Source organism: Euleptes europaea, chromosome 11 (genome assembly GCF_029931775.1).
Source record: "Euleptes europaea isolate rEulEur1 chromosome 11, rEulEur1.hap1, whole genome shotgun sequence".
NCBI classification, from domain to species: domain Eukaryota; kingdom Metazoa; phylum Chordata; class Lepidosauria; order Squamata; family Sphaerodactylidae; genus Euleptes; species Euleptes europaea.
This window is the reverse complement of record NC_079322.1, coordinates 57,722,286-57,734,625: the sequence shown is the minus strand read 5'-3', so window position 1 is coordinate 57,734,625 and position 12,340 is coordinate 57,722,286. Positions and strand designations below refer to the sequence as shown.

Sequence of the window (12,340 nt, the reverse complement as noted above, 5' to 3'; positions counted from 1 at the left end):
GTAAAGGAACTGGAGTACCCTTTCCTTTGAGCATTGGCTGTCCTATGGCAATCCAAGTACCCTGAATTGACCTCACAGATTTTTAGATATTAAAATACTGCTGCTAATGACAATGTGGCTAATGACTGGTTCATTCAGGTCCCCAGCAGCAGGTTCCATATGCAATGAATGGGCATGAATCTTGGGAACACGCTATATGCTATGAAGAAACATGCACGGTGCATAGCTCCCTATGCATTGTATACCAACAATCCATTCACAACAAAGGGATAGACGGGCTAGGCGGGAAAACATGTGTGTGAATGAGTATCACCCAAGATGTATATTATGCTCTATAACAGTAGTGAAAAACTGCTCAGCAACAAATTTTATGCCTTCCTCTGATCTCTGGCTCACATTGTGCCTGGCTTTTCTGTTCTCTCTCGCTGCATGTATTTCCCTTCACTGCTTTGTCTCTGGAGGGCTTGCATAACCAGCAGCCTGTTAGCAAAGCCAAACCATTTGCAATTCTAGAAATGGGATCTCAGCGCCACACTCCCCACTTACCAGCCAGCCAGAGTGCGATCACTGGAGGCATGTACAACTTTGTAAGTTCTATTTTTCCTCTGAATATGTGAGGCCTGTAGAACATGCAGATTGAAAAGTTAATTCTCAGTATTCACTGAGTATTCACCCCAAAATGAAGAAATCACAGTGCTTGTCAGAATTTTAACATCTCAAGGTGCAGGACTAACGTTGCCAACTGCTACTTGGGAAATACCACGAGATTTGGGGGTAGAGCCTGTGGAGGGTGGGGTTTGGGGAGGTGAGACCTCAGAAGGGGCATAATACCATACAGTCCACCCTCCACAGCATCCATTTTCTCCAGGGGAACTGAATCCTGTCATCTGGAGATCAGCTGTAATTCCGGGTGATCTCCAGCCCCCACCTGGAGGGTGGAAACTCGGCGCAGGATTCAGAAAGCGCCCCAGCTTCTCAGCACACACCTAGAGGATGGGACCACAAGTGGTGGATCAGAATCTTTGGGCTGACTAGAAGAGACTGAAAAACTTTGGACCAAGCCAATGGGACTTCCTAAATACCTGTGAATGGGAACTGGTGCAGAGGTTTGTAAGATTCAAAGGAAGGGTTTTGGTGGCCAAGGAATCCAGTCCCTCCTCCTTCGGACTCATGTTATATCCTCGCTTATGAAAGTCCTACAAAAGAACGAAGGAAAAGATGGAGAGAAGGAGGAGGGTCCTCTCCTGTTCAAGCAGAGAAAATGCAATATTCCGTTGCAATCTTTACGAACAGCCAACGATGCTATTGTGACCATAATATCTGAAGCCTGTACTACAAAGGCTACACTGAAATAATATATGTGAAGTGCTTTGAACATCTGAGAGGCACAACGCAAAGGCTTATTACTATTATTTCAACAACAGACGTATGTCGTGGCTGCCTTCTTTCCCTTGGAGAGATGCCAGAGCCCAGGCCTGGATATCTTCTGTTTCAAAAATGCTGCAAGATTTATTTATTTTCATTTGGGCTCTCTCTTAACTGCTAGGGCAAAGAAGGCACAGAATGAATTTGAAATCTGGTATTTGATGTCAGCATGCGATTTCATTTACTAACTGGAATTTTGGATTTAATATTGCTGCCCACCCAAGCTTCTAAAGATGTGTGAGCCAGAGAGAGAGAGAGACAGAGAGAAACAATCCTTCTACCAGGCTTCACCCTTCCTCTTCCTGCTTTAGCACGGAATCCAAAATCCCGTAAAGAGACCCAGGGAGTTGTCGTCCGTCCCCCCCATTTACTGGAAAAGTGCCAAGATCTGCCTGTGCACAGCAAGAGGAGGCAAGTACAGCTGTTCTATTTTTAAACTCAGTAATGCTCTTCGTACCATATATCTGTTATCACAACTGCCAACTGTTAGGAGGAGGGCAAACAAACCCACGGCAAGATCCAGCATTAGCATCCCAAGAAATGTAGCAGAAAGTGCAACTGAACACTCGGCGCCGCTTGGAATAGAGTGTAAGCAAATCATCAGGAAGCTGCTCCAGCAGAGAACCCCTACAGCCAGCTGCCTATGGCTACTGAGGCCCGCCAGGGGGAATAGGAGCAGCAAGTAGCCTAGACCAAGACATCCCTGAGAACCCTTTTCCTGAATACTTTTTAAGGAGTCTAGATATGATCCTTGAGGCCTCCTTAACAACAGAGGCTCAGGTCACAGCTGTGGCCTAGGCGGCCTTTTTCCATCTCCGCCGGGCCCGGCAGCTGGTACCTTACCTCTCCCACCCCAACCTAGCCACGGTGATCCATGCGACGATTACTTCCAGGCTGGACGACTGTAACTCGCTCTACATAGGGCTGCTCTCGAGACTGATCCAGAAACTCCAGCTGGTACAAAACGCCGCAGCAAGGGTCCTTACGGGGACCCCGCTGAGGGCCCATATTCAGCAAGTGCTACGTCAACTGCACTGGCTCCAGCTGGAACACTGGATCAGGTTCAAGGTGTTCCTTTGAAGCCTTACACAGTCTGGGACCTTCATATCAACAGGACTACCTCTCCTGGTATGCCCCTCACAGTGTTCCAATCTGCAAATAATAATCACCTAGTGGTCCCCGGCCCGAAGAGTGTCCAGCTGCCCTCAACAAGGGCCAGGGCTTTTTCAGCCCTGGCCTAGTGGAACTGCTTTCCTAATTTGGTCAGGGCCCTACAGGACCTTAAAGAATTCTGCAGGGCCTGTAAAACAGAGCTATTCCATAAGAACATAAGAAAGGCCCTGCTGGAACAGACCAAGGCCCATCAAATCCAGCAGTCTGTTCACACAGTGGCCAACCAGGTGCCTCTAGGAAGCCACTAACAAGACGACTGCAGCAGCACCATCCTGCCTGTGTTCCACCACACCCAAAATAATAGGCATGCTCCTCTGATACTAGAGAGAATAGGTATGCAGCATGACTAGTATCCATTCTAACTAACAGCCATGAATACCCCTCTCCTCCATGAATATGTCTACTCCCCTCTTAAAGCCCTCCAAGCTGGCAGCCATCACCACATCCTGGGGCAGGGAGTTCCACAATTTAACTATGCGTTGTGTGAAAAAATACTTCCTTTTATCTGTTTTGAATCTCTCATCCTCCAGCTTTAGCAGATGACCCCGTGTTCTAGTGTTATGGGAGAGGGAGAAAAACCTCTCCCTGTCCACTCTCTCCAAACCATGCATAATTTTATAGACCTCTATCATGTCTCCCCTCAGCCGCCTTCCTTCCAAGCTAAACAGCCCTAAGCGTCTTAACCGCTCCCCATAGGACAGTTGCTCTGGTCCCCTAATCATTTTGGTTGCTCTTTTCTGCACCTTCTCAAGCTCTGAATTATCCTTTTTTAGGTGTGGTGACCAGAACTGTACACAGTATTCCAAGTGTGGTCTCATCATAGATTTGTACAAGGCCTATAATTGAGGGCAGCTACGGTTTTACCTCAGTGCCGGTCTCCCTACCCCCCACCCCACCCTCTTTTTCTTCTGTTTGCTCCCAGCTAATGCTTATTAGGTCCTTTAGCAGTCTCTGTGATCCAATAACGAGTGCCACTGGTTTGTTTTAAATGGCTGTTTACTTGAATTGATGTTTTATTATTCCGATGTTTTATAATTGTAATGCCTATGGGGCTGTTTAATTGTTTCTATACTCTATACTGTGATTTTAGTGTTGGTATATCATTATATATCGTGTTGTTAGCTGCCCTGAGCCCGGCCTTGGCCAAGATACAAATTGAAACAAACAAACAAATAAATATTGCAATTGTTTTAGAGCCAATGTGGTAGAGGGTTGGATTCAGATCTGGGGAACCTGAAATCCATATTTTACTGGTTGACTTTGGGCCAGTACTTCTCTCTCAGTCAACCTACCTCACAGGGTCGCAGTAAGGTGATGTGGGGAAGGGAGAATAATGTAAATCAGGCTAGGTTCCCTGGAAGAGCAGCAGGACAAAAATGTGCCAGATGTTTGTGTTGGGTTTTGTCGTAGAGTTTTGGTTGGAAAGTAGGCTTTAATAAATTATACATCCTACATGCAGTTGCACTGTGTAGCATCAGTATAGGAGAATGAACCTAAAAAGGTACACTAAAAGAACAGAACAAAAAAGTAATGGCACATGGCATGAAAACACAGCTGCGAGGCCTGCATCCCAATTGTCTTGGATTAATTACAATGGTGCCCTGACCTGGATGGCCCAGGCTAGCCTGATCTTGTCAGATCTCAGAAGCTAAGCAGGGTCAGCCCTGGTTAGTATTTGGATGGGAGACCACCAAGGAATACCAGGGTTGCTGTGCAGAGGAAGGCACTGGCAAACCACCTCTGTTAGTCTCTTGCCATGAAAACCCCAAAAGGGGTTGCCATGAGTCGGCTGCTACTTGATGGCACTTTACACACACACAATTACAATGGTGCTTACTATTACTGAGAGCACAACTGAATATCCCTTTATACTTGCAGCCCTTCTCCTTTGCAAGTTTGCTCAAAATCCCACCGATTTCTTTAGGGCCATGCTAAATGGCTTAAGATCACAGCATTAATATAAAAATAAAAAACGGCATCTTATGGCACCTTAAAGATATTTTTTTTAATTATGGCATAAGGTTTCACAAACTAGTCCACCATCAGATGCATGCAGTATATCCTCAGTTGGCATATATAATTGTAATTAAATAGAGACCTGTAATTGGAACAATGGTAAGGGCCCTATTTAGTGAACTGTAAAAAACCTACCATCCATTTCCCTTTGAAGTGAACAGAAACCTAAAGTACTCCACAGCTTTCAGGGTAAGGTTCTGGACTCTTGAGCAGACTTTCTTGGAAGTAAGCCTCAACAAAATACCAGACATTTTTGAGCAAACATGGAAAGGATTAGACTCTACAAAGCTATGGCCACAATCCAGCACATAATGTGTACACTGGATTGTGGCTTGCCTCTTTTTAGAAACTGAAATCACTGTTTACTTAGAAAACAATACAATTTCTTGGCAGAAGGAGCTGATCACTGTTCCTTTTTCTTCTTCTTTTAGCGCTATCTAGTTAGCTGAGCCTCAGCCTTTAAAAAAAAACTAGAAGCCTGAAAAGGAACAGATTTGTCTGCAGTCTGCTATACAACTGTGTTTCGAACTGTATTATATTTTTTTATTTTTGGAAATAATTAGCTGCCATCAGTTTCTCAATTAGGAGTTTCTAGACAAAATATTACTATTGAAACCAACTAATCATAGCCAAAAAATTAGAAGTGGGATTCAGACAGCACTTAAATCCCAAGATTTACTTCACAATGGAAGGAATGTACTGCATTGTTTCCCATTTCTTTGTAGGTCAACTTGGTGCTTAAGAAACATATTAGTGGCGCTGGAACGAGCCCCTGTGAGGAAGAGATGAGTGTTCTGCAGCCAGCAACACCACACCACACTTGGCCAGCAGATGGTCTAAAGGCACATGATGAAACGCTCTTAGTTGCGCTAAGTAGGCCTGGGTACCGTCACTGCTTGGACGGGACATTGCCTGGGAACCCCTCAGTACACTGCTTTGAATGACGCGAAAGGAAGAGGGGAAATATATGTCATTTGCTGGGTAACTTTGGGACAGTCACACGTTCGCAGCCTAGCCTACCTCAGAGGGTTTTTGTGAGGATAAAATGGAGGAGAGGAGAATGATGTCACCTGCTTTATGTCCCCACTGGAGAGAAAGGTGGGTTAAAAAAAAATGAAGTAAATCAATAAACAAAAAATAGATGTAGCCAGTGTGGCAAAGTAAATAAATAAATAATAGATCTATTATTTATTTATTATTTCCATTTGTTACCCCACTCTCCCTGGCCAAAGCCAGGCTCAGGCCATTTTTGCATGATAATTAGCAACGCGTTCCAGGCTGAATTGCCCTGCGTATTTTTTTTTTGAATTTTGCACGCTGAACCGTCATTCCAGAAGTGACTGCAAAGCCGGCGCATACCTGCTTCGCATTACTAAACAGCCCATTTAACGCGACCTTTGGTGTTTGCCACGAAGAATCCCCCTCAAGGAACCATGCAAAACAACAGAGGTGTGTTAGCTGTGCACATCCTAATGGCTATGCAAACAGGAACAAAGGAGCAGGCATGTGGGGGGTGGAATTTCTTTGCGTCAGGACTGTGAATAGGCATTTTGAGCTTTGAGTGAGCATCAAAACTGACCATGCAAAAATGGCCTCAGAGCAGCTTACAGAATATAAAATCATATTAATCAATAAATGCATTAAAACGTTTTAAAACAGCCCTATAAAATCATATAAACATTATACTAAATTACCTAGGCGCCTCTAACGTACGGATCACAATACACAAACTTCAGCTAGGCGAGCAGATGGAAGGCACCAGACGGATCTTTTGAAGTAGCGGTGGTGTAGTGGTTAGACTGTCAGACTATAGTCTCGCAGACCCCGATTCGAATGCCCACTTGCCCATGGAAGCTTGCTGGTTGACCTTGGGCTAGTCACGCTCTCCCAGCCTGACTTACCCTCACAGGGTTGTGGTAAGGATGAAATGGTGAAGGGGGAGACTGTTGTAAACCACTTTGGGTCCCCGTTGAGGGGGAGGGGGGAAGTGAGATATAAATTGAGTAGACAAATAAATCTAGATTGAACACAGTCTAGATGAAGGAAGATCTTGTTTGAACAGGTATGTTTAACGATTCCGTTCCAAGGTCTACTCAAGGGAAGAAGCTGAAAGATTATTTTAGGGTTTTGTGATGGATGCTAATACAAAAGAAGCAGCAGCAGCAGCAGCTATTTATTATCTGGCTTTACTGCTGTTGATAAAACCAACAAGATTATCTCCTTGCTTCTCAGACAAGTGCAGTACTTGTGGATGTTGCCTTTCTGCTCAGACCTACAACCTGAGATCTGGTTGATCTTCTGAAGTATGTGAAAGCCACTTCCTGTTTTGATTAGCTTCTGTTTGTTACAGTTGCCATAGAGCCTCACTTAAAGGGACAGCCCTATTCTTAAATGCTGCAACCTGCAACCTACTAAGCCAAACTGCTATGCGCTGTATCCTACTGGATCTAAGCAGGCCCGTAGATTTGAGGCTCCAGCCTGCAACAGATAACAAGATTTATTCAAGCACCTAGTAAACCAACAGGCAGGGTTTCTGGCCTGCATTTGGCTTGGCTGGTCACACGTGGAAGTCTCACAGAAGTGAGATATAACTAGAGCTGTAGAATGCAGAGGTTTTTGCCACTTTCCCACTGTCAGGTCCTCCAGCTTCTAAGGAGGAGTTCTGTGAATATAAGACTGGACCATAACCAGATTTCTATTTTAAAAGAAACATCCCCCCCCAAGTTTAAGGAGTTTAAATTATATTGCAGTATTAAACCAAATTCTGCTTATTCCTGAAGCAAATAAACAGCCAATCTCAATTTAAGGCCAAAAAAACCTGACAATGTCAAAATATAAATTATAATTTAAAATGGTTAGCTGAATAGAAACAACCACAGCCTCATATTTCAATAAATGGTGAATAGCCTCATTATGTATTTTTTAAAAAAAAACCTCCAAAGAACAAATATAATACAGCCTTGGTGTTATCCACAATGCATCCCCAATTGACAGCACATCTTTCTAAAATGATACAAATGTAAGACAAAGATTTGGAAAGTATTTATTTATTCCCAGGGTCCTTTGCAACCCATACTTGCTTAAAAAGATAAACCTGACAAGTGTTTAAAGGAAACAATGCTGTTTTAGACATTTCCTCACATTGTTTAAAACAAAACAAAAAACACCCTAAAAAAACAAGCTCAGTAAGGCCAGGCCTCGTTTCTATAGTCTCTATTCTCAATCTAAATGCCTACATCTTGTTCTTATGCCTTAGGCATCTCTAAGTAAATTATGAAAGAACCCCAAACAGCAGAGACAAAAATAAGATGTCTTTACTAAATGTAATTTCAGTTTCATTGTGCTTTATTAACATCTTCATTGTGCCTTATTAACTCACTCTATCATAACAGGTTATTCAGTTTCTTCCATTAAAAAATAATTCATCAGACTTGTGGAGTTCTTTAAATACTTCTAAATCTCCAAAGTTAAACCCATTAGGAACCCAACCTATGAAATACATGCAAGTTGGGCAGGAGGTTTTGGCATGGCTTCCATTCATTCCATTGAGGTTTACACTGGAGCAACTGGCTAAAGGCCAGAGCTTTGGTGATGCATGCTATCAACCAGCCTCTGAAACAATTTACTAGGAAGCAAATTCGACTGAGATCAGTAAACACAACAAGAGTCTTGTGGCATTTTAGAGACCTATACATTTGCTGTGGTACAAGTTTTCATAGGCAAGAGCCTACATCTTCAGAAACATAAAGCAGAAGACAAGGAATCGGGATAGATTCTGTTTTGCAAGGAAACTTTTTAAAAACAGAACATTATGGGGGGGGACTTTCATTCGGAAACCTTAACAATAATGGCTGCAGAATTTAACAGGCAAAATGTCTGTGATTGACATTTGTTTATAGGTGATTCTTAACAGTTGTGAAACATTTTAAAGCCATCATATATCTTACATGCCATAACTAATCAAAGTAAAACAAATATGTTTAGAGTCACAGGGAGCGGAGCATGCGAAAAAGGTAAGGGCAACACTCGAGCAACAAAAAACAGTGGGTTCAATTATAGAATTAAGCATATAATTAAATACCTGCCATCAAAAGCAATGGAACAGGAATATTTAACTCGGGCTAGACCATTCTCCATGAGCACGGTTATCTCTAAAATTGCATCACTCAGAGCTAGAGACACTAGAAGCAAATAAGGACAAATTCTCAGAAAAAGGTGATGAGGTGGTTAAACATGTACCTGGACTGCTACACTTCAGAGCACATTAAAGTTCACATGGGATGCTCCCCCCACCCCCATGGAAAAACATTCCCACATGTAGAAAATTAGCACGTGAATCCTAAGCTGCCCCCTAACATTTAGATCAAAAACAAAAAATTCACACATGCATGGTAAAATGCATGAAGGCTGAAATGTGATTGGAAATCCATCTTCCAGCATGGCCTTCAAGTCAATTCAGATACCCGATACAATGATTTTTAAGTGCCTGGTTTTCACATGTTTATAGCAATAGCAGGGGAGTAGCTGATAAGTGCTTTAAGTGGCACATCATCATGCAGATTCAATCTTTGTTTTCTATCACAGGGAGTATTATTACTTTTATAGGGAGGAACAGTCATGATCTGAAGTGGTGGGGCCCTGAAAATACTCTTGCAACCTCAGTGCTCTTGGTAAGAATGAGGCTTAAGACCTGCCAACAATTTTAAAATTAATCAAGAAGAAGAATCAAAAGTTTGTTAAGTTTCCCCCAAATTATTTGCATACACGTACCCCTTGGATACAAATCAGGACACCAGTGATCAACCAAAGGAAAAGATACTGTAGATATCCTGAATAAGATAAAATCTTTTTACAAAAAAAAAAAGTAAAATTGAGATAAAAAATAAACCACCACCACCAAAATAAATAATCACTTCCATAACCTTTAATACTTGAGTATTGGATTATAGGAGAAGTTTAATGTTGTTATAAAATTAAGGATTAAAAATATCCAAAAAGCCTCTCTGACAGCACCAATTGCTCATCAGTATATTTTCCTACTGGTATAATGGTAACTTTTCTGGATGTAAAAAATTCAAACTATGTTAAGCATTTTCCCCTCTGCTTCACTGATAACATTTACATTCAAATATTGTTAGTTTCTTCTTTGAATGTGGGATCTCCCAAAACATGACACATTTACTTCCCACATTAACAGTTTCAGTACCACAACAGCCTTAATTAAAATGGGAAGAAAACTCATCAAATGTATGTTTCTGCTTCATGCATGCACCACATTTTCCTCTTACAACAGCTGTACCTGGAGAAGGGAGGAGAAAACACAGCATAGCGAATTGTACTCCCTTCCCTCCTTGTTCTGGCTTCAATTCTTTCAAATAGCCTGTAAATAGTCACACATGTGGGGTTACCGCACTTTGTATTCCCAGGTATGTATTAAGAGTTTGAAAATGTTATAAAAAAACATTGCTTTAAAAGGGTTTTTGGATACCACGGCTTATAAATGGTTGGAAGACATCTTCACAGCTAAAGGGGCCAAACAAAGTGCGAACAGTATTTTTTATAACGTTTTCAAACTCTTAATACATCGCTGGGAACACAAGTGCGGTAACAGCCATGGTGAGATTCCCCTCGGTGCTATGAGTGGCTCTATAAAGTAAATATACCAGATTATTTAATACTTAACCCGTATGCCTTAGCTGATGATTTTCCTGGGCCCTTTTTGCTGCTATTGGAAAAGGCTAGGGAATTGAAAGTACCAAACCGCTCAGTTTCATGGCAAGAGAACTCGAAGACAGAAGCATCAGTTGCCTAATTGCTACTACTACTGTTAACTGCTACTACTATTGTACCTGCATTCTGGAGGGTCTCAATGTTTTGAGGCCTAGTAGCAAGCTCAGCCACCGTCTGTACAAACTGCGTCCTGGCTCTCTGGTACTGCTCGAAGACTGCAAAGAGGGAAGGAAAGAGGCGGCGTGAGTGGTTTTTAAAGGGAGGCTCCCCAGTCTCCGGTATGGTGTAGTGGTTGAGAGCGGTGGTTTGGAGTGGTGGAGTCTGATCTTGAGAACCGGGTTTGATTCCCCACTCCTCCACGTGAGCGGCGGAGGCTAATCTGGTGAACCGGGTTGGTTTCCCCGCTCCTACACATGAAGCCAGCTGGGTGACCTTGGGCTAGTCACAGCTCTCTTAGAGCTCTCTCGGCCCCACCTACCTCACAGGGTGTCTGTTGCAGGGAGGGGAAGGGAAGGTGATTGTAAGCTTGATTCTTCCTTAAGCTGTAGACAAAGTCGGCATATAAAAACCAACTCTTCTTCTTCTCTTCCCAGTTTAGAAGTGCAAACCCTGGGGAAGCATTTTCAGAGCACCGAACTACAGTCATTGATAGATCAGGGCCTGGATTTCCTACCAGCAGTTGTTGATTAAACAGAGTCTGATCCCCAGTGGTATAAAGGGAGGTGAGGGGGGGGAGGTGCTTGAGAGAGGGACGAACCACCCCCACCCCAAGGCCACATTCCTGATCAGAATTGTGCCCTCCAACCAGCGGAGCTATTGACAAATTAAGGCCAAGAGTCCAGAGAGGGGATCTTGGCGCTCAGGGGACTCCCCTGTGGCTTCTCCGCCCTATCCAAAGGACTTCCAATTGTTCTTAAAAATGAGAGCCAAAAAAACCAAAATTTCTGGGTTTGGTCTCCCCCCACTGGGGCTTTCTAACTGTTTTTTGGGTATTTTTTTTTGCAGGACCCCCTGACAATCCTCAGCAAAGACCATCCCAAGTTCGGGGCGCCTGAGACCCCTGCCCGAGGCTGTTTCTGACCGAAAGCTCCCGACACCTGTCGCCTTGCCAAGCTCGGCTTTGGGGACTCCTCCACCCCCCGACGAGCCCCCTTCTCAGTACCTTGCAAGACCTGCCTTTGGCTCATGGTCGCCCTCCAGGCAGCCGGCGGGAGTCCGGGCGGGGGTCTCTGGGCACAGGGCTGCTCCCCCTACGGCGGCTCCCCTCCTCCTGCCCCCCACCTGGCCCCTGGGCGGCGCCTGCTGCAGCTGCCGGGCGGCCCGGGCTCCCTCTCTGTGCGTCCAGCTCCAAGGCAACCCAACGGAAGAGGCGGCCGCCTCCCTCCGCCCCATTGTGACATCAGAGGGGCGGCCTGCGGAGCTGGCCCGGGAGGGGTCTGGCCGTTATGCACGGGAGCTTTTGCCTGGGAGTCGCCGCTCTCGACAGGCGCGTTTTTCCCATCCGAGTTCTCCAAACTCGACATGGGGGGCTGATTTTTAAGGTTGGAGAATCCGGATGGGGAAAATGTGCAGCGAGCCCGAAAGCCACCGGGCCCCGCTCGCTTTTGGAGGAGGGGGCGGATTGGCCCGGAAGTCAGGCCAGATGCAGCAAGGAGCTTGCAAACCAAAGCTGGGGGGTGGGGGGCGAGTCAGTCACATGAACACATGAAGCTGCCTTATATTGAGGTCTTTCACATCACCTACTTACCTAGTCCCTTTGAACTGGAGATGCTGGGGATTGAACCTGGGACCTTCTGCATACCAAGCAGATGCTCACTGAAAGATTCTCTTGCTTGCTTGCTTGCGATCACTGCTATAACAGGTTATCCTTGCACACAAGATTGTCCATGCATACAAATGCCCACACCAGGTTTTTCCAACGCAATCTATTTCTGTAGGATACATGAATAGAATTTTAGCTCCATTCCACTGGACCCTGCCTTATATTTTAGAAAGG

At 44.3% G+C, this 12,340-nt stretch overlaps 1 protein-coding gene across 2 annotated transcripts in view; it reads right to left on the bottom strand.

The window, feature by feature from the left end:
- The window catches only part of SPAG6 (sperm associated antigen 6), a 52,439-nt gene extending 40,908 nt beyond the window's left edge, over positions 1-11,531 (bottom strand). For both annotated transcript variants that reach the window (XM_056857000.1, XM_056857001.1), the window contains exons 1-2: positions 11,507-11,531; positions 10,464-10,559 (exon numbers count right to left, since the gene is read on the bottom strand). In XM_056857000.1, coding sequence (XP_056712978.1) covers positions 10,464-10,559; positions 11,507-11,531 — 121 coding nt within the window. The remainder of the gene's footprint in view (positions 1-10,463; positions 10,560-11,506) is intronic.
- Between the last annotated feature and the right edge of the window lie 809 nt (positions 11,532-12,340).